The 23,212-nt window shown below is 37.1% G+C and overlaps 1 protein-coding gene across 6 annotated transcripts in view; it reads right to left on the minus strand.

The window, feature by feature from the left end:
* RIC8B (RIC8 guanine nucleotide exchange factor B) overlaps nucleotides 1–23,212 on the minus strand; it is a 98,779-nt gene that overhangs the window by 50,206 nt on the left and 25,361 nt on the right. For all 6 annotated transcript variants that reach the window (XR_003914022.1, XR_003914020.1, XR_003914021.1 and 3 more), the window contains exons 3-4: nucleotides 11,348–11,956; nucleotides 1,149–1,243 (exon numbers count right to left, since the gene is read on the minus strand). Coding sequence is in view for 3 of the 6 variants with exons in the window: in XM_029953175.1 (XP_029809035.1) it covers nucleotides 1,149–1,243; nucleotides 11,348–11,956 (704 nt within the window). In the remaining 3 variants the exon portion in view is untranslated. The remainder of the gene's footprint in view (nucleotides 1–1,148; nucleotides 1,244–11,347; nucleotides 11,957–23,212) is intronic.

Below are 23,212 nucleotides of genomic sequence, written 5' to 3' on the forward strand. Positions count from 1 at the left end.
CCATATTTTGGAAAAAGAATATTGTAAATGCTCATAAGCTATGAAGAAGAACTCAATTTCAAGTTTATTTGTAAAAGGAATATTAATGCCAAAGTTATTTGTTTGCAGATTTGAATTTGAGTGGTTTAAAATGTCATTTATATTCTTAAAGAATAAAGCACCATAAGCAGTCTTATGTTAAGATCAGAAGTGTTGTTACTACAAATTTGATCTAGAATAGAAAGTAAGAGAGGGAGAAAAATGTTTTAACTCAGTTCTCAGAGAGTGATACATTTTAACAACTGTCCAACAGGCAAGACACAAAAGTTGAACTATTTTTTACATATTAATACTTGAGACTGTGACCCAATTCTGATAATAGGTTTTTAAAATTTAATTAATGCACATTGCTTAAGATATACTTTTTGGTAAGTACTTTTACAATGAAATTAGTAGGAACATTGGTTTGAGTGTAGTAATTAAAAGCAGGGTTCAAATCCAAGCTCTGTCACTTAATAGGACTGTGTGATCTCAGAGAAATTGCTATCTTTCAATGCCCCAATTTCATCACCTATTGAAAGGGAAAAATAGTAGTACCTACTTCATAAGGGCAGTGTGCTGATTAAAAGAAGCTAATCTTTATAAAGCCCTTAGCACAATGTCATACGTAGTATTCAATAACTATTAAAAAATTTTTTAATGTTTTATTTATTTTTTTGTGACACACAGAGAGAAACAGAATGCGAATAGGGAAGGGAGAGGGAGACACGCAGGCTCTACGCTCTAAGCTGCCAGCACAGAGCTCAATGCAGAGCTCAAACTCACGAACTGTGAGATCATGACTTGAGCCCAAGTCAGACACTTAAATGAGCCATTCAGGTGCCCCCTTATTCAATAACTATTGAACTGTGCTATTATTACTATTGTTTTGGGTTTTATTGTTGAATGCAACAAATGCCAAACTTTCTTCCTTTGTTGAGACTCAATTTAACAAAGTCAAAGGGGACAGAATGAAAATTTGTCATCAGGGCACAGTAGTGATTTCTGACTTACTGATTACTTGATTTACTGTAATATTTTCACTTTCCTGTGCTCATAACAACAAAATTAGATGCATAAAAACATCAAGAATTAATGATGTCCTTCACTGAAGGACAGAAGTTACCTACCTGTGCAGCTCTTCTGTTTTGTCTTCAGTTGGACCTACAATTAGTAAACAATGGCGAAGGACAGCTGCCATGACACGGAACTGATGAGAATCACTCTACAACAAATAAAAAAGACAAGAGGAAAAATTGGAGATTGAATGCCTTAGTGCAAGAGTCTGGTATATTCCTACATCCCTGGGAGTCATCTTATGGACTATCTGTCCGCCTAAAAAGTCCCCTTAAACCATAAATAATAGAAGTCAGGATACTGTAGACAAAATTCTCAATACTAAGTGAATAGTTACTGTCTCATATGGAAAGCCACTTCCAGAAATGGCTAAAAACAGAAGATGCTGATCTAGCCACTTCCTTGATGGCATATCAGGCAAAGAGAGACATGATCAAACGCCATGCATTTCCTAGTCTATTCTACCTTAAAACTCAATTCACCTGAGGATCTTTTCCATTTTCAGAAGTCTAGATTCTTTTGATAGTATACTGTTCCAGTTTACTAATATTTATGAAAGTTCAAACAGATGTAATGCTATCAGATATTTTAACAATGGGTTGTACATCCTTAATGCCTCATTTCTTATTTCAAAAGCAATAAAGTCTATAATCTATCAACTTCATTTTAATGAGTCTTCTTAATCTCCTGGTTCCCCCAAATCTTGATAGTTCCCCCAGAATTACCAGCAAGCAATGAAAAACAAGAGATCTGAATTTAATCTCCTATTTTTCCAATGTTTACTCGTTGTTATTAAAGACACAGAGAGAGTCAGAGGGAAAGGCAGAAGAAGGCAAGCAGTAGGAAATATGCTAAATTTTGAATAATCACTTAGTTTGCCTCCTCTTCTTTTAGTAAGATTTTGGGCCACTATAATTTCTTTAATCACTGCATCAAGGTCATATCTCTGTTTTTCCAGATTTTTAGTAATTAAGAAGACATGTAAAATAAGTGATAATTATAATAGAGACCTGTAGGTGCTATACTTCAGGAAGTGTCCAATTACTTCAAAAACTATTTGAGAATTTAAAAACTTTATAAAAAAATTTCAAATCTAACTTTATTTTTATATATAATCTCAAGTCTGTATAAAGTGAAATATACTCACGTATTACACATATATTTATATATATAACTCAGCCCTCTGAGAAGATGTCTCCTATAAAAGCTAACAAACAATAGAGCACAATTTCATTACTCATAATGCAGATGACAGTATTTTAAGCATAACATCATCATATGTTCATTTGAAAGAGATGAAGGCCTCAATGGCATAATGGAAAAAGCACTGCACTTGGAGTCTGGAGTCTAGGCTGTGACCTTAGACAAGTGATACAGCTTCTCTGAGCCAAAATTTCCACCCACACATCTCCACGAATATGAGACTGTTAGGGTTATAAAAGGATTAAAGAAGATGATACACATGGAAGTGCTTAGTACTTGGAACGAAACACTTGAAGGTGAGGGGAAAGGATGAGGGAAGAAGGAAACAAAAGGTAAGACTGATAGAGCTGAAATGAGTGATTATAAAATAATCATGTGTTGGGGAAGGAATAGAGAAAAGGGGAGGTGTCAGTGGAATGCCAGACTAGGACTGGCAGGATTGAAACGAACACTGTCCCATTTACCTCCCGTTTTCAAATGCCTGAATCAAAATTCTCTAATATGTAAATACACTTTTGTTTACCCCAAATTACATGAAGCACATGAAACACATGTGGAAGTCTTCCATTTCTTAATTCTTAATAAAATAATATTTTCCTCGGTTTTGAAAATTAACTAGGAATGCACTTCCTTTTAAACAAGATTTTCCTTTATTCTAGATACCACAATAATTTCTTCTCATGCTAATGTTGACAAGCCTCTTGGAAAACTATCCATTGTGGTCTTTCTATTCCCAGCTGTAAACCAAAATCCTACCTGTTTCCATCCCATTTCCTCCTGTCCCAACTTTTATAACACCAATTCCCAGGTTGTATCTATGTCTACAATGCCCTCTTTACTATAAATCCACTAATTCTCTTTATTTCTCTACTTAAAACAACTGTCAAATCCCTGGATTGTTGCCTCCAATCTCAACATCACTGATTCCTTTTCATATTCCAGGTCTCAGCTAAAATATTTCATCAGAAAAGACCATTCCTTGACCACCTTATCGGGCTTGAACCCACAAACCGTGAGATCATGACCTGAGCTGAAGCCGGACGCTTAACTGACTGAGCCACCCAGGCGCCCCTGATTCCTTTAATAAAATCATAATTTGTAATGCCACATTTCTTTATCCACATTTCTTTATCCACTGTTTTCTCCAGTAATCTATCACAAGTTTAGAGTGTGTGTGTTTAATAGGTGTTCAAGAATTTCTAATTTAAATGATAAGTAAAACCAAAAAAAGTCCCAGTCGTAAGTGGGCAGCCAGATAAATTTTCACAAATGAGAACATCCATATAACCAACACAAAAATGATCCAATGCTGAGATGAAGATCTCCAAAAGTCCCCACAGGGCCTCTTCGAATGACAATCTCCCCATCCTCAATGGTAATCTGAATGTCTAACATTGCAGATTAGTGATTTTTTGTTTTCACTGAAACAATGAAATTGAATGAAATCATAAAATATAGACCCTTTGTGTCTGGTTGTGAGATTCATCCAAGTTGTCATGTGTTTTTAGGTGCAGTGTGCTCATTTTCATCACTTGAGAGCAGTGCTGAGATGCAGTCTGTGGATCACTGCTGGGCTGCACCCCGTTCTACTGATATGCAGTGCCATGAGTGTGGAAGGTGTGAGTGAACATTTAGAAACTTTTCCAGTTTGACACTGTGTGTAATATTGCACACTATACAAGAATTTCATTCTGACAGCAAGGGCAAAAAGTCTGATCCTTCACCACAGTTTGGTTAAGACTGCTAAATATAATGAATATATTACAATTTACTTATCCATCCTAGTCTTGATGGACACTTGGACTGTTTCCAGTTTGGGACTATATTGAAGACTACTGCTGTGAATGTTCTTTCTTACGTTCATTTGCTGCATCATAGGTCTTATACATATGTCAAACTTTAGAATATGCTGCCAAATACTGTTTCAAAGTGCTTATATCAATTTATATTCCCACTAGTTGCTCTACAGTTGGGTCAACACTTGGTATTGTCAGTCTTTTAAAATTTAGTCATTCTTCTGGGTGTGCAGTGGTCTCATGGTTTTATTATGCACTTTCCTGATGGTTAAGGAATTTTCATGTAACTACTGGTCAGTTGGATAGCTCTATTGTGAAGTACCTGTTCAAGCCTTTTGCCTATTTTCCTACTGGGTTGACTGACTTTATTTGTATGGATTTGTAGGACTTTTTAATGTATTTGGGATAGTCCTTTATTTATAGATGTGTTGCAAATATTTTCTCCCATTTGGTGGCCTGCTTTTTTTACTTTCTTCTCTTGATGAGCTCATTTTAATGAAGACCAATTGTCAACATTTGCTTTAAGATTTGGTTATTTTGTCCTTCTTTAAAAATCTTTGGGGCGCCTGGGTGGCTCAGTCGGTTGGGCCTCTGACTTCGGCTCAGGTCAGATCTCACGATCGTGGGTTCGAGCCCCGCGTCGGGCTCTGTGCTGACAGCCAGCTCAGAGCCTGGAGCCTGCTTCCAGTTCTGTGTCTCCTTCTCTCTCTGCCCCTCCCCCTCTCATGCTCTGTCTCTCTCTGTATCAAAAATAAATAAAACATTAAAAAAAATTAAAAAAATAAATAAATAAAATAAAAAAATAAAAATCTTTGACTTGTTTAGGATAAAGTCATGAAGATAATCTGTTTTCTTCTAAAAGCTTTATTATTTTACTTTTTAATATTAAGGTCCTTACCCATCTCAAATTAATGTTTTGTGTATGGTATAAGGTAGGGATTTAAATAAGTTTTTCTTCCATACACTCATGCAATTGATCCAGTGTAACTTATTAAAAAGCCCACCTTTTCCCCACTGCACTTCAATGTTACTTGTATCATAAATCAGTTGACCATATATGTGTAGGTTTATTTCGAGACTCTTTATTCCATTAGTCTATGTCTCAATAAATATTTGTTGAGTGAGCATTATCATTAAGAAATTTTATTTAACAAAGGTTAGTATGAATACTATACTATTAGTCTGCTATGTGACCTTCCGTAAGTAATTTTTTTTCTTTTATAGTTTATTATCAAGTTGGTTTCCATGTAACACCCAGTGCTCATCCCCAACAAGTGCTCTTCTCCATGCCCATCACCTCCCTTCTCCCCTCCCCACCTCATCAGCCCTCAATTTGTTCTTAGTATTTAAGAAAGAGTCTCTCATGGTTTACCTCCCTCCCTCTCCCAAACTGTTTTAAACTCTGATCTTTCATGTCCCCATTTGTTAAATGTAGTTAATGCTGGAAAGATTAAATATAGCTGTTCTTTATAAAACATTATACAAATACAGTTTATATAACTATAATTTACTTGCTTCATCTTAGTTTTGATATCTTTAAAACATCAATATTCTCTCATCTGAAATCATATTATCTCTAAAGGTTGAAAAGAAAAAAGTCACCAAGGATGAGGGGAGGAGGAAGAGAGATAAAGCAAACAGGCTTGTTGTGATAGTGGAAATCAAAATGATAACACTCACTTAAAAGGTAGATAAAAACTCAGGAAATTCTTTGGTATCTCTTTACACAGGCTTCACTTCGTAATTACAGATTCTACTATAGTCCTGTTGCTTTTTTTCTTCTGTGCAAACTGTGGAAGACCTCACAAGGTGTCAATTTCCTCACATCTTTTCATTCAAAGCATCAACTGATGTAAACAATGCCTGAGAAAGTCTGAAGGGAGAATACTGCTCACCACTATACCAGTCCTGATCTGGTGTTGTTACCCCAGTTCTAATTTCTTCAAGAAGGCTTAGGAAAACTGTCCTGTGAAAATTTAATTTCAATTCTATAAAAAGTGAAACAGACACTCAGACACAGACACACACACACGCAGATGCACATGTACAAATGTATGCACACTTATATGCACAAACGTATGCACACCTAGAAATACGGCTGTATCTGAGGTAGTATTTTATCCTATGTTTCTCTTTACTCCTTTTGTTTACCTCTACCATAGTTATTTGTCCTACTAAGCTGTGTATGTTCAAAAATCTCTATCTCCTTACAGATACAGATGATGTATTTTACCTCTGCATCTTTTGCATCTAACATGGTGCTGGGCATAAAGTAATCAATGCTTTTTTGAATTAACTTACAAGGGGAGATACAGATGTTATAAAATAGTGTCCTAACTCTAAAAAGGCTAGAAATTGCTGCACTAAACAATGTTATTAAATGTTTTAGACTTCTGGAGAATTTTCTCATAGCTTTGAAAACGAAAAGATACCATAAATTTTTCTGTCCTCCCTGCTAATTTGGGGCTTTTTCTCATATGTATTTCTGTATATCACAGTTTATTTTTCATTAACAAATATTCGCTGAAAGGCTACTCTGTACTGTGTATGTTGCTAGCAGAAAGACCATGCCAGTGAGGTCAGACATAACCCCAAAGATCTAGAACATATGGCATTTGAAGCATCTCTGCATTAATGAGGTGATTCTTTCCTATTTTTAAACATATAGAAAATATAGAGAAGTAATGTAACAAACAGTCATAGATCCATAAACACATGTGTTTATGTGTCTGATTTTCCTATTAGACTTTTAGTTGAGGGCAGTGATAATTACTTCATCTTGCATCTTGTATACCCAACAGAGAATTTGGCACATGTTGGGCACTCAATGTTTACTAAAAAAAGATTCAGGAAAAAAAAAAATGACACAGTTTGAAGCTTTTTAAATTAATATCATGTCCTTTTCCCACATGTCCTTTAAAGTCTCTAAAATAATCATGGAACCAACCTCTTCCGTTACAGCGTGGCATCCCCAATTAACTGCCATGGACGTCCACTGTTCTAGCTCACTCTAACGCCGCCTCTGACTACACAGATACTTGTACTGCTTCTACGCTTGCACTTGGCTGTCTGGCTCTAACGTGTCTGTTGGTCCTATGTTTTCTCACTACAGCTGGGAAGCCCTCCAGAAGGGAATGTGTGCTGAGTAAGGGATCTCTGGAATAACATGCTTTTCTCCATCAACAAAGAGATTTAGCAAAAGTGTTAAAGCAGGAGGAAGACAAGACCATTTCATTTTACTTTTCTAGAACTGACTTTAGGTCCTGCTAAAGGAGTCTTCTGACCTCTTAAACATACTATCTTTAGGAAAGGAAGAGAATGAGAAAATGAGAGAAGGATGAAGGAAGTGACAGAAACAGATGGAAATAAGGCCAGCTACTGAATAGAAAGGAATCTCCAAATTAATCTGCTGATGGTATCAGCAGGCAGGCTGGAATTTAACACATGAATCTAAATGAACAAATGGCACTAATCTGCTAAACCTCAAGAAAAACCTAGTCATTTTCTGTTTTTAATGAATTATAAATGAACAGTGATAGAAATATCTACTAAAACAGTTAAAACCAAAATCAAACATCTATATTTTCTCTAACAGTTGAGCTGTGGTAATAGACAAAGATCTTTAAGGTGAAATGCCCAGAGTTTGGAAAAGTATAAACTAGCACTATTCTTCCGAAGGTCAATTTGACAATATATATCAACAACCTTTGAAGTTTAACCAAACCAAACCAAACCAAACCAAACCAAACCAAACCAAACACCTTTGGCCCAACAATTTCAGGAATTTTTTTACAAATTTTTTCAATAAGAAAATTCACTGTGTTACTATTTAAAATAGTAAACAACTGCAAACAATCTAAATGCCTACACAGAGGGAATTTGTTAAAGGTTGATAAATCCTTATGAAGGATAAGTATAAATATGCCTATTAAATATAAAATTACTTATGATGAGTATTCCTTTATAAGGATCTATCAACCTTTGACAAACAGGAAAATAAACTGGTACATAATTTTTTGGTTGCAGAACTCTTTTTATCCCCAAATGATATCTAGTTATAACCTAAATTTATTTTTAAAAATTGTTTTGAATATATATATATTTTTTCATTTTATTTACTTTAGAGAGAGAGAAAGAGAGAGCATGAGTGAGGAAGAGGGGCAGAGGGAGGGAGAGAGAGAGGGAGAAAGAGAGAAAAAAAGAGAGAGAGAGAGAGAGAGAGAGAATCCCAAGCAGGCCCCCACAACCCTGGGATCATGACCTGAGCGCTCAACCAACTGTGCCACCCATGTGCCCCTCAACCTAAATTTAAATAGAAAAAGCAACAGTGACAATCAAAGATGCTCTTTTGAAAGTGAGGGTGGGGAACCTGGAACAACCCTCATCAGCAGAGGCTACTCCTAGAAACTTTATGGCTTCAAGGAACATTTTGAAAACTACTACTCTTCAAGAACATTTACTAAGGAAAAAAAGATCAAGATTATAAAATGACTGCATTTTTGCAAAAAGAAATTATACATATTTATATTTATATATTCTACAATGAAGAACGGTTAGAAAGATATACATCAAAATGCAAACAGTGCTTATCTTTGAGTGGAAGCTTTATAGATGATTTGTACTTCCTTACTGCTCATCTTCTAAAATGAGCATACACTTGGATTATAAAAAAAATAATATTAGTTATTTTTAACATTATATTTTAAAATTGGATTCTTCTGTACTGTAAGTTTTCAATATCCCTTTATTTCAGTTGGTATTTAAAGTATTAACAACGCTTTAGGTGCTTACTTGGAGAAAGATGCCATTCACCTGACAGTTAAGGAATTATTAAAATCCAAGTAAATGGGGGCACCTGGTTGCTCATCCGGTTAAGTGTTCAACTTGATCTAGGCTCAGGTCACGATCTCACAGTTCGTGAGATTAAGCCTTGTGTTGGGCTCTGCGCTGACAGCACAGAGTCTGCTTGGGATTCTCTCTCTCCCTCTCTCTCTGCACCTCCCCTGTATGCTCTCTCTCTCAAATAAATAAATAAACATTAAAAAAATCTAAGTAAATGGACTCTTATTGGCAAGTTTCTCTGCACCTTTATTATAGATTTTCTTTATGCTAAGTTGTGGGTGCCTCCCTAAAAGGTACTCTATGCTCTGATTTCAGTGAAACACCCATTCCCCCAATCTTCAAAAGCCTCTTTCATGCTCAGTCTTCCTATCTCAGAAGACAGCTTCATGGACTTCTCTGACTGTGCTAAGTATCATTCTCAATCATGAGTGTACTGTTTCTCTCCTAGCACTTAACACAATTTGAATTATGTATTTATTTACTTATTACCTGTCTTACCAACAAAACTGAAGGCAGAAACTACATCTATTTTCCATCATACTACACAATGCTAGCATGATACCTAGTAATTGGCCATAAATATTTGTTGACTGAATGATTGACTAAATGTTTGCTAAAATTTGAATTTGGAGATTCAGAGAGATTCAACTGGTTTAAAAATAACCTTTCCCACACTCCTGCCTAAATGGGTTGGCAAGATCCTTCTTTGAGTACTGTTTAAATTTCTGATAACTTCAATAACAGCTCCGAGTAACATTAACTGGGCACATTTTATAATGGCTTTATCTACTGGACCACAACTCACAAGAAGCCCTACATCTGTGAGAAGCCTGCTTCAGGAGTACTGATCCTTTCTCATGTATCTTTTGGAGAATAAACTTTCTATACCACAGAATGAGAATTTGCTGCTTCAACATCTTCTAAGGCTTCTTCCAGCCCCGCTATGACTTCTAAGTGAAGCACACTAATGAGGGCTAATCTCAATTTACGGATATATATTACATGTCATCCCAGACATACACTGATGCGCAGCCATTGACTTATACACCCTTTTGTCAGGAATCTGAACAGTGTGAACTACTATTTTCAGCACAATTTAAATAACAAGGGCTCCGAACAATGGCAAACCAACAGTCTCAGAAGAGCGCTTGCAACTAAATGGAGAACTTAAAAACACCAAAACAAACAGCATAAGAAAAATAACCACAGAAGGTACCAAATAAGCATGGAGACATAATATTTTAAATACTTCCAAATATTTGGTTTCAAAGCACAAATGGAGCATGTGGGCTTTCCACATCTTTTCCTGCCAAGTCTCAGGAAAAACTGACCATACTACAGTCATCTAAAACAGCTGTTAAGACTGATCTTCAAATACTTGGTTTCAAAATATAGACCTATTTGCACTTTAAAACTCAGATGCCTACATACTCCCACTATAGCACTAGACTGAGATAATCTCAAAGTAGGCTGCTGGCAAAAACAGATCTTTATTCATGGTGAGAACTGTTTCAAAGGGACACAGCAAAATGTTAACCCTGGGTCCTGAAGTCATTTGTCAGAAAAGATAATTTGCTCTGGCACCAAAATACTTCATTTCTTCCTTTCTTTCTTTTTAAGATAGGGGCTCAATTTCACTAGTTATTTAATGTTAAAGAGAGAGGGTAAGCAAGGAAAAAAGTCTGTCTACTTCAAATTGTTGCCTTCCTTAAACTAACTTTGTTTGGCATATTATTCTTGTGGGTACTTAGATATAAACTATCAAATCTGCCTCACTTTTGGGCTGTTGTAAGGTCCAAGCCACAGAAAAGGATCTTAGTCTAGAAAAAAACCTTTCTCACACATTAGTGTAATTATATTTGTTTTCTAGAACTGAGTACAGGTGTGGATCTCTCGTTGTAGTCCTGCATTTCTGATCGTTATCTAATACTAGAACACTCTAGGACACTGGGATGATAGGTAATACAACATCCTTAGTCTACTAAGCAGACATCAATTCCGATTGGTCAGTTTTAACTGGCCTGATTTAAGTTATCTTTTCTTTCAGAGGGCAGTCATTGTAAATGCCTATAACTTTATGAACCACATTGTTTTATTTCCCTTCAAATCTTATCATTTAAACCTCATTCCTCAAAGAGGCACTGAAAATAAAAAATAAAAAAAACAAGACGTGATCATACAACTCAGAAAAGGAACTATACTTGGCATCTTACAAAATAATAATCCATATTAACTATATTGGAAGTAAATTTTTTTAAATCTATAAAAAACAAAAAAAATTAATAGTCCATCTTTATCCTATTTTTCCAGTCAGTGTTACACAAATGTAAAGTAGAACCTTGCAGGCAGTTTTAGAAATGCCCCTGACCAATTAAATAGTAGGCAGATAAGAATATTCTTCTCAACCTTACCTCTTTATGCGCCTTCCAACTGTCTACTGTCACATTGAAGAGAGCTTTGAGGGCCTCGATGGCACAGTCTGTCTCCTGAGGTGAGAGAGGAGGTCCATTACGGTCTATGGCCGATTCATATTCATCGGTCCACTTGATGCTAAAGGCACTTTCCAAGATCTGGGTTAGCAGCGCTAGTCCCTGGAGCTCATAGCGCAATTGTGACCTGATGTCGGTGTGCAAAAGTGACAGGAGGAAGAGCAAGCGCAAGTCGAAGCATTTAATGTCACTGATAAACTTTCGGTCCTTGCACTTTCTCAGGAGGTTACAGAGCTTTGCAGCAAGGTTAAGTTCCAGGCTGAGCTGCTGTGCCATCTGACTGTTGAACACTATGTTACACAGACATTTTAGTGACTCCACAATAACGGGGAACTCGGACATCTTCTCCAAAGAATCATCCGACTCATTTAGCTTGGCTAGTCGCAGCAGTATCTGCATATTTTCCTTGGTTGTTACAGGAACTAAAACCTTTTTGTCTCTGGAGAGAATGCGGAGAACTTCCAGGCAGGACACTTGACATGTTGTTGGGATGTCCTTTACAAGGACTTTAAATATGCCTTCACAGAGTTTCTGAAAAACAAGAATGAGTATGTAAAAGTCATTATTTGGCTTAAATTATTCAAAACAGAACACTTCTCTACCAACATATGTAATAGCAGTCAGGTTCTGCCTGGAGAAGATTTTTACTTTTTTAAGTCACAGAATGTTAGAAGTGAAAGAGACCTTATACTTGCTGTACTTCTTTCACTTTACAGATAGGGAAATTGAAGGCTAGAGAGACTGAATTAGTTGTACAGGCCAGAGTGAATCTGTCAGGCCTTATACAGCTTTGTTCTCAACAGGTTTTTAACATCAGACTACATATAATACCAGGATAGAGGGCAATTAGTCAGAATAATAGCTGATGGACCCAAAGCGTACATTATCTATCTTGCATTTTTTTGAAAAATATTTCTGTCTTTGCTAAATTTAATAGCCAATGTTCATTCTCTCAAAATTCAATCAAGCTTTTTTCTCCATAAACTGCAGATCTGGGTCTCTTAAGTTCATGTCTTATATGTGGACCAAGTAGATATAACTATTTTACTGCTGATCATTTCTGTACCTGTTACATTTTATAAAAACAACAGCACCAACTACGACTGATGTGGGATTTTACAAAGTTTATATTATCCTATCATCAGACTTCAACTCTTTAAAAAGAGGCTATCCATGGGTCAAGCATTATGATTTTGGCAGGAATCCCAAGCTGTGTGTACCTTTTCAGGTACATCCTAGTTGTACAGCTATGGAAATGTCAACTTTAAATGTATAGCTGACCCTGAACACCATGGGTTTGAACTGCACAGGTCCACTTACACATGGATTTTTTTCAATAAATACAGTATAGTACTATAAATGTATTTTCTCTTTCCTTATGATTTTCTTAACATTTTTCTCTAGCTTACTTTATTGTAAAAGTATAAATCCAATAACATATAACATACAAAGTATGTTAATTGTTTATGTTATTTGTAAGGCTTCTAGTCAACAGTACGCTATGAGTAAGTTAAATTTCTGGGGAGTCACAAATTATCCACAGATTATAAAAAAATTTTTAACATTTATTTATTTTTGAGAACAGAGTACAAGCAGGGGAGGGGTAGAGAGAGAGAAGGAGACACAGAATCCGAAGCAGGCTCCAGGCTCTGAGCTGTGAGCACAGAGTCTGACGCAGAGCTCAAACCCACAAGCCATGAGATCATGGTCCTTGCTGAAGTTGGACGCTTAATCGACTAAGCCACCCAGGTGCCCAACAGCAACAATAAAGCCCCTCCAAAATCTATAGACAATATGGCTCCTTTCTTGCTCTACCTTCAGACTCAAGCAAGATAAAGAACAAAGTATGAACGCAACATGAAAGAAATTAGAAAGCCTACAAAATTTATAGTTAAAAACTACTTCTGGGGCACCTGGGTGGCTCAGTCAGTTAAATGTCTGACTTCAGCTCAGGTAATGATCTCACGGTTTGTGAGTCTGAGCCCTGCACCAGGCTCTCTACAGTTAGCAGAGCCCGCTTCGAATCCTCTATCACCCTCTATCCTTGCCCCTCTCCCGCTCATGCTCTATCTTTCAAAAATAAATAAACATTAAAAAAAATTGCTTCACCCACAGGTTTCCCAGAGATCAACTGGCAACCAAAGACAAGAGTTTAAAGCAGTTTTCGGTCATACTTGTACTTAAATATGCCATTTCTCATTATAGACATGCCCCATGTAATGACTGGTAGGTAGCTTTTTATTATAATCATAACGTATCTTGAAAATTAAACCACTTTTTGGATAATGATGCTTTTCCTCGCTCCCCCCTTTTTTTTTGTACTACAACTCAAAAAATAAAATCAAACACACACGCAAAAAACAACAAAAGTGATATTTAATACACCCACTGCTGTACTCAATATAATCATTTATATTCAGAGAGTATTACAAAGACCAAATTAATAAACTCTGTATATTTGGATGAATCAGAAAAATTTTTCTTTGGGGGATGCCTGGATGGCTCAGTCAGTTAAGCATCTGACTTCGGTTCAGGTCATGATCTCTGAGCTTGTGAGTTTGAGCCCTGCATTGGGCTCTGTGCTGACAGCTCAGAGCCTGGAGTCTGCTTCAGATTCTGTGTCTCCCTCTATCTCTGCCTCTTTGCGCTCATGCTGTCTCTTTCTCTCTCTCTCAAAAAAAAAAAAGTTAAAAAAAGAGAAAAATGTTGCTTTGCATATGTAGACCAAGCTAGAGAAATGAAAAGAGAGCATTCCTTACACTTTCTTCCTCTGCTGAGTGTATGCACTCCTTCTGTGTTTCAAAGATGCTCTTGTATTTTACATTTATTTTGTCCAAACAGTATTTTGTCTATGCTGTGACTATTTTTTTTTCAGCCAATTTTATGCTTCCTAAAACAGGCTCTTCTCTCTTCAAACACTTCATAGCCCCTTGATGCCCACAGAACACATCTGGAATGAGCCCAGTACTCCTTTTCCTACTGCTCTGTTACACACACTCCCTCACTTTTTCTCAAGTGCTCCAAAATGATTCCCAGTCCCTTGACCATATCTGTCCTGAGCTCCTTCCCTGCTGTTCCTTCCATGACATGGAAGGACATGCTACCACATCCAGCAGTCAGAAGCCCCCTCTTTTTCCTCAGCTTTAGTTTGAAGACTGAGGGGTCTATAAGCTTCCCTAGTCACTCCCTCTCTTGCTATTTGTGCTTCCAACAAGAACTTAGTTTTTGCTTTTATATAGAGTAAATTGTTGGAGCACCTCACTCCTTCTCCAGGCTCCTAGAGAAGAGAGGTTATGTTTCATCTGTATCCCTGTGGCTGGCTCAGGTGTGCTATGCCTATTTTTAAGTGCAAGATAACCACAGATTTCTAACCTTAAAACTACTACCACTTGACTCTCCAGCATCTTCCAAAGAATGACTCCTTTGTATTCCTCCTCCACCAGCCACCACTTACTATCAAGTCTTCTCTTCCTCTTTTTGCAAGTATAATAAACTATCATTACATTAGAGATTAGGTATAGGCTATTTTTTATTTACTTTCAAAATATTTATATAAACTTGTTTTCATTGTTCAACTGATATATATTTTAAATCTCAAATTATTTTGGTATCTCAGATAATCACAAAACACAATTTTTCTATCAAAATTAATGAAAATATTTTCCAGTTTAACAACTTTCACTTAGAGTTTGGGTTCTCTGTAATGAACAAAAGTCATAAAGCAAAGTTGAGGTATGCTTACAAAGTATAATTACAAAGAATCAAAGAGTCTAAGGAAAAGCCCTTTTAAAATGCTCACTAGCTTAGCAAGCCATGGTTATTTCTATAAAGTTAGACTGTAAGATGCAGGAAGAGACACTCAAGAGTAAGATCTAAATGGCTCCCCAATATTAGTATTAGTACCACCAAAAAATTTTAGTAGTTTGTTCCTGAACTAAAATCCTGGTTGTCAGACTTCCTCATGGATCATAATCAGCTAAAGGGATTGTTAAAACACATTGTTATAGTTCACCCCCAGAGCTTCGGATTCACTTGGTCTTGAGTGAGGTTCCAAATTTGTGACTTTTAACATGTTCCTAGTTGTTGCTGCCAATTCAGAAGCTACACTCCGTGAACCACTGAACTATGGTTAACAACGGACTGACACAACTTGGATGTTAGAGGACTGGGGTTAAATGAGAGCAATGGAACAGATCAACATAGAAAAGTTGGCTGAGTTGAAAGCCATTAGTGCAAATACCTTAACTCTCCTTGACTGTCCTCAAGATGAACAGGGTGTCACTGTCTGGTCACATTACCTTTCTTACTTAAATATTAAAAACTACTCCAGTTGTGAAATATATTACTTCTTTAAGGTCAATGGTCCTGGGCTGGAAACTTGTTCAACTCACTGTGGACTCTAGAACCACAGCAGTGTTGTGATTAAGGCAAAGGTTCTGGGTTTTAATTCCCTGTATTCAAACCTTGACTCTTCTACCATCTTCTAATAGTGTGACTGTGGCAACTTGGCCTCTCTGGGCCTCATTTACTGTAAGAGTTAAATGATACCCACATGTATAGCCCTTAGAATAGTACCTGGTAAGAGTTCAGTATAGGTTTTATATATTATTCTAAAATAAAATATCAGAGTCCTCAGTTTAGCCTTTAAGATCTCCAACCTACTTTTTCAGGCTTCTCTTGATACTGTGCTCCTATCAAACCCTCCTCTTTAGCTATATTTCTTTCCAAATTATCTCACACTGAGCTCTTTTGCTTTTTTACTGCCTCCCCTCTGCATGTATTAGTTCTTCTTCCTCTTTGACTATTCAAGTTTTAACCATTCTCTAAAGCTAACCTCAGAATTCACTTTCAAGAAAAATGTTTATTTTGAGTGAGTGAGTGAATGAGAGAGAGAGAGAGAGAGAGCGAGAGAGAGAGAGTGAGAGTGAGCACACATAAGCAGGGAGAGGGGCAGAGAGAGGGAGAGAGAATCTGGAGCAGGCTCCATGCTGTCAGCACAGAGCCCACCCTGGGGCTTGATCTCATGAACTGAAGTGTCAAATCATGACTTAAGCTGAAATAAAGAATTCACATTTAACTGACTGAGCCACGAGGCACCTCTAAAATTCACTTCTGACATAAAATTTTTCCTAACTATGTCAGCCCCCAACATTCTTCCTCTCCAAGGAATATTCAAACCACAACTCGTAGCAATCATTGGTACTTGGGCATTCTTCCTGTTACTACTAAAAGCTTTCTGGTGGCAGAAAGGGCACTTTTTTGTATTCAAGACAGAAGAAAATATAAACTGAAGTGGCTTCTGAATTAGAAGGAGCTGGGTATATAACTAGGCTTTGCTACTATGTAATTCAGACATGCTATTTAACTTCTTTAAGCCTCACTTTCCCATGTGTAAAATGGGAATAGTATCATTTATATCTCATAGGGCTATGGTGAAATAGACTCTGGGACATAACAAGTACTCTATAAATGGTGGTTATTATTATTCATATTCTTCATAAATCCTCATAACCCTCAGTAGAGCAACTAGCACACGTTAGCACCCAAAATATAGGCTGACTAGATTAAATTCTTCAGATCTAAAGGATTAGTAGAAGCCTATTAATGTTGTCTGGACACTTCTTTCTATGAAGGAAAGAGAAGTTTTAGTAAAGGCTATTCTTGTGATTGGACTAGTAAGATGGTTTGTCCCACTGGGTGAAAAAGTCTTTTTATATGAGCAGCAGAACTTAGATGTCTTCATATAAACTTTTTTTCTTCTTTTTTCTGAAGAGGTTAAATTACTTAAATATATATGTTCTTTAAAATGTAGAATGTGCCAGGGTGCCTGGGTAGCTCAGTTGGTTAAGTGCCCGACTTTGGTTCAGGTCATGATCTCATGGTTTGTGGGTTCAAGCCCCACATCAGGCTCTGTGCTGACAGCTTAGAGCCTGGAGCCTGCTTTGGATTCTCCATCTTCCTCTATTGTTGCCCCTCCCGCTCATGGCTCTCGGTCTCTCAAAAATAAATAAATGTAAAAAAAAAAAAAAAACAGAAAACGTAAAGTCCACCAAACTATTAAAGAAAAAAGAAAAACATTCATAATATATGCATATGTCTGCATGCGCGCGTACACACACACACACACACACACACACACAGCTTTTTAATTTCTTTTTTTGAGAGAAAGCATGAGCAAGCACAAGCTGGGGATGGACCATGCCCAGCATGGAGGCCAATGCAGGATTCAGTCTCACAACTGTGTAATCATGAGCTGAAGTGAAATTAAGAATTGGATATGTAATCGACTGAACCATTCAGGCACCCCTAGCTGGTATATTTTATATGTAGGAGACAGAAGTGTTTATTCTTAGTCAATCTACTTGATTATCAGTAACACATGCATATTATTTTAACAAAGAATTACAATCATCATGTGTATATATTTTGTCCTGACTTTTTAATTTTTAATTTACTTATCAGCATTTTCCCACATTGCTACAGTATCCTTATCAAAATAATTTTAAATCAATGCAGTTATGTTAAATGACTTCTGTTCTCAGTAAGCCTCTAGCATGAAATATAGCAGAATCCAGAAAGAGCAGTGGACTTATTAGCATCAGAAGGGGTGGTTTCATAATTTTAATAGTTATTGTGGTGTTTGCCTATGTGCTGTACAGTGTACAAAAAATTTCTCATATGTTCTTCACTGTAAGAAATGCTCACTAAACACTTAACTATTGTCTATGGACACTTAACTAAAAAGTAGAAGGCCAGGGCTTAATCCAGATCATCTGACTCCAATGTGATTTCCACTTCAAGTCAATGATTGTCCCGCAGCGCTCTCACACTTATTAACTACGATCTTGAGTATGACACTTTATTACGCTTCTTTCTTCATCTATACCATGCATTAAGAGTCTCTAAGGCAAACTTCTTCCTGTTCCAGGATGGTAAGCTTTTCACTCTGAATCTGTAAACTAAGATCAGCTTTGGCTTTTGCTATGAAGCAAGCAGAACATGCTATAAAGCATATGTGAACATTCAAATGATCTACCATCATTTATATGCTGTTTAAAAATTTTTTTAAATGTTTTGTTTATTTTTGAGAGAGAGAGAGCAACAGTGTGAGCAGGGGAGGGTCAGAGAGAGAGGGAGACACAGAATCTGAAGCAGGCTCCAGGCTCTGAGCTAGCCGTCAGCACAGAGCCTGATGACAGACTTGAACCCACGATCTGTGAGATCATTACCTCAGCGGAAGCCTGACGCTCAACTGACTGAGCCACCCAGGTGTCCCTTATATACTGTTTTAAAAGGTGATTTCTAAAAATATTAAAAATTTAGAAGTTTGATACATAAAAAGAGAGTCTTTGCTAAAAATACAGACATAATAGGGAGCACCTGGGTGGCTCAGTTGGTTAAGTGTCTGACTTCTGCTCAGGTCATGATCTTGCGGTTCATGAGTTCAAACCCTGCAACGGGCTCTGTGCTGACAGCTCAGAGCCTGAAGCCCATTTTGGGTTGTCTCCTTCTCTCTCTACCCCTCTCCCCACTCACACTCTCTTTTTCTCAAAAATAAATAAACATTAAAAAAACTTTTTTAAAATACAGACATAATAGTTTCCTATATACTGGCAACCCGACAGGTAAGTGCTACTCAAACGTGTCAACAGATGGGTGCCAGTTCACAGATGGTTACTGGACTGCACTGATATAGGGGCACAAACTGAAATAGGTATACAGAAATTGAGTTTCCACTTAGAGACATTTATAGCAATCTGACTTTGCTGTGACTATCAAAGGATGTGATTATCTCTTTTAATGTTTCATTCTTATTGTACTTTATGGAAGCACTGGTCTACTGCAAATTAGGGACAAATTAACAAACAAAAACCCTGGCCCTTCCACATAAGTAGTTTAAGGAGCAGTATTCTAGAGAATGCATTTTATCCTGTATAAGTTTTCTTCAACTATATAACCAAAGTAGTAAAGCTAACTCAGATCCCACAGTAATGAGGGAATAAGTCTCATAAATATCCTTATGTAAGACTTAGTTTAATTGCTGAGCACTGTATTGAAAAACTACTTTCAGTGTCCACCAAAATACATTCTCCCCTCCTGATATAGTAACAGAAGTGTGGCAAGACTCACGACTATCTACCTATACCACAATATCAGCTGCTCTGAGGCCATATGACCATATAACTGAGCTCTTGCCAATGGAAAGTAAATGGACATGTTGCAAGCCATTTCTGGGTTTGGGTCTCTAAGACAGCAGGCTTGCTTTCTCCACTTTCTTGTCCTATTCTGTAGCCCAGAACTTGGAAGTGGCAGCCCAGTATATGCTAGCACAATGCTCAGATAGTGAAGCATGACTTGAAAACTCAGAAGCAAATAGGGCAACTGAATTAATTTACAGAAAAGAGTTACTCACCTACCTAATCAGAGCTGATCACCTTAGAACTGTTATTTGAAAAGGCAATCAAACACCAATATTCCTCAAATCGCTTCTATCTTGGGGTCCCTTTGTTGCAACAGGTTAGTTTTAAATTTAAATAAAATGCACCTCTGAAATACAATGTCTCATCAGTATCTCATATAGAACCTCTTATACCATTATTCCATAAGTAACAGAACTTATATTTTACCTAACTTATGAAGCAACTACTCTCTATATCTAATACCAAGAGTTAGCCCAAGTTAGCCTAGTTGTGCTATGGCTTGTTTATATTTTCATTTGTTTACCTATTCATTCATTCATTCCTAGAGAATACAACAAGTATCTATTTCATAAATCCAAGGCAATGTCTTGGTACTGGGTAGACAACAGCAAAGTTCTAAGGAAATAAAAATTGAATGGGGAGAATTACAAAGAAATACAAGTCATTGGTTAGTGTGATAAGTGCTCTGATAGGTCTAAGCCAGAATTTTTCAGCCTCAGCACGACTGACCTTTTGGACTGCATAATTCTCTCAAGATATGTATAAGAAATTTAACAGCATCATTGGCCCCCACCCACTAGATGCCAATAACACCCCCTCACTATCACTACCCAATCAAGGCAATAAAAAGTTTCTCCAGAAACTGCCAAATGCCTCTTGGGGGAATAAAATCACTTCCCAGTGAGAATCACTTATTTAAGTGTAAAAAACTATGGTGATACAAATCTAAGGCACTTAATCCAATCTTATGGGAGGGATGTAGACCAATTCAGGGAAAGATTTTTTAAGGAAGTAACATCTAAGATGAGATTTGAAATGTACACATTCAATTTCCATTCAATCATTTAACAAATACTTGAATGCCTACTATATTCCAGGCACTGTGTAATGTGAGAGGTGTATGGTGGTGAGCAAAACAAACATTATTCTGTTATGTTTTATGGGAATGACAGTCTAATGGGGAAGATAAACAAAAAATTAAAATAAGAGAAATGAACAGGATGGTGTGATAGAAAATAAATGTAGAAAGGATTCATTTTAAAGTGATATTTAAGCCAAGTTCTGATGGTGAGAAGGTGCTAAATGTGCAAAGAAAGAGCACTGCAGGCAGAGTCTGGTGTGTTTAAGCTCCTGAAAGCCAGGATGGGTGATGTTAATGGCAGAGTGCTCTGCAATGTACCTGGAGAGAAACCTGGCACCAGATCATGTGGGGGTGTCCAGGCCATGATAAGGAGATTAGACTTTAAATGCTATGAAAAGTCACTTAAGAGGTTTAAGCAAAGGAGAAATACAACCCAATTAAAACTTTTTAGAAAGGGGCACCTGGGTGGCTCAGTCAGTTAAGCGTCTGCCTTCGGCTCAGGTCATGATCTCATGGTTTGTGGGTTCAAGCCCCACGTCAGGCTCTGTGCTGACAGCTAGCTCAGAGCCTGGAGCCTGCTTCAGATCTTGTGTCTACCTCTCTCTCTGACCCCCCCCTGCTAGCACTGTCTCTCTGTCTCTCAAAAATAAATAAAAAACATAAAAAAAATAAAACTTTTTAGAAAATCAGTGCTGGGGCACCTGGGTGGCTTAGTCAGGTAAGTGTCAGACTTTGGCTCAGGTCATAATCTCACCATTTGAGGGTTCAAGCCCCACGTCAGGTCTCTCTGCTGTCAGCGCGGAGCCTGCTTTAGATCCTGTGTCCCCCTCTCTCTGCCCCTCCAAGGCTCGTTCTCGCTTTCAAAAATAAATAAACATTTAAAAAAAAATACACACTAGCTGCTGTGTGGAAAATGGATTGGAGGGGAACAAATACACCTTCAAAGAGAGAGAGAGGTGGAAGGATTTGATATGTATTTTTGAGAAACAGGTTTCGAGGAAAATTATGTATAGATACATTAAGTTTGCAATGCCTACAGAGATGTCAAATAGAAAGATGAATATGCCCTAAGCAGCCATCAGGGCTACATTTTCTCTATGAGTAAAGGTACTTAGAGCTATAGGAATAGATTACCTATAATAAAATATATAGAAAATAGAAGGAAGATGATAGAGCAATGAAAAATGCCAACACTTAGAGGCTCAGAGAAGGAGAACCTGATAAAAGAGATTAAGAGTTATAGCTGGAAATAGGAGGAAATTTAGGAGTGTGGTGCTCTGGAAGACAAGACAGGAAAGAAAATATGTTATAGAGGAGTAGTCAATTGTTTCCACTGCTGATGAAAGATCAAGTAGTGTGAGGATTTGGCAATGCTAGATCACCAGTGACCTTGATAAAAGCAGTTTCTACATAGTATCCAGAAGGAAATGGGAAACCTATTGCAAGGTATTATGCAGGAGGACATCAGATTGTGCTTTGAAATTATTCTGATAGTAATATGGAAAATACACGAGAAAGAGGACAGAACCAGAAAAAGTTAATGAAGTGAGAAATGATGTTGATGTGAACTCAACAGAGAAGTAGAAAGCTAAGAGATTATAAGGGGCATCTGGCTGGCTCAGTTGGTAGAGAGTGGGGCTCTTGATCTTGGGGTCATAAGTTCAAGCCCTACATAAGAGTAGGGCATAGAGCCTACTTAAAAAAAAAAAAAAGCTAACAGATTTTAAGGAAATAGAATTGACTAGATGACTGGTGGAGTGGTTGTCAGGGTGGAGAAGAAAGAGGAGACAAGGAATATCTCAGATTTCTAACTTTAACAACTTGGTTGATAGAGGTCTTAATCATTCAGGAGATAGGGAACCCACATCCTAAAGCTGGCAGCAAAAAGAAAACTACATTGCTTGGTAGACATTTCTCCTTAATTGTCCCACAGTGGAAACCTCAAATAAAGTACATCTAAATTCATTAACTAGGACGGGGTCAGATCCTTCCCCAACATACATCAACCTTTTTAAAACTCATGTTCAACTTACTGTCACAGTATACTTGATCTGGGCTGAGAAACCTGCTCTTGACAACCTATGTGAACATATGTGCCTTTTCTCATGTTATTTCCTGGACTTAGAATGTCTTCTTAAACCCTGACCTTCTGAAATTCTTTCTATCTTCAAGGCAAATATCTTCTTTGTAATCTTAGAAGTAACCTCTTCTACCTCTACCACTTTTATAGCACTTAATACCTCTGACCTTGAATTATATTTATGGAGACTTCTTATCTCTCTCATCAGCTTGGGGGGGTAGGATTTGTCTGATATATTTCTTTTTCTTCCACAGGTACAAAGATGCTGTCAAATATGCTAAATAGGTACTTATAAACATATATACTAAGTGCAACATCTTCAAAGCACTATGTGCTAAATACAGAATTTTATGTCCACATAGGCCATTAAAGTTCTGGGCTTAATTCCTAGGTGCCACTCAGTTATTTGTGTGATTTTTAATAAA

The sequence above is a fragment of the Suricata suricatta genome, chromosome 10, assembly GCF_006229205.1.
Source record: "Suricata suricatta isolate VVHF042 chromosome 10, meerkat_22Aug2017_6uvM2_HiC, whole genome shotgun sequence".
Taxonomy (NCBI): Eukaryota; Metazoa; Chordata; class Mammalia; order Carnivora; family Herpestidae; genus Suricata; species Suricata suricatta.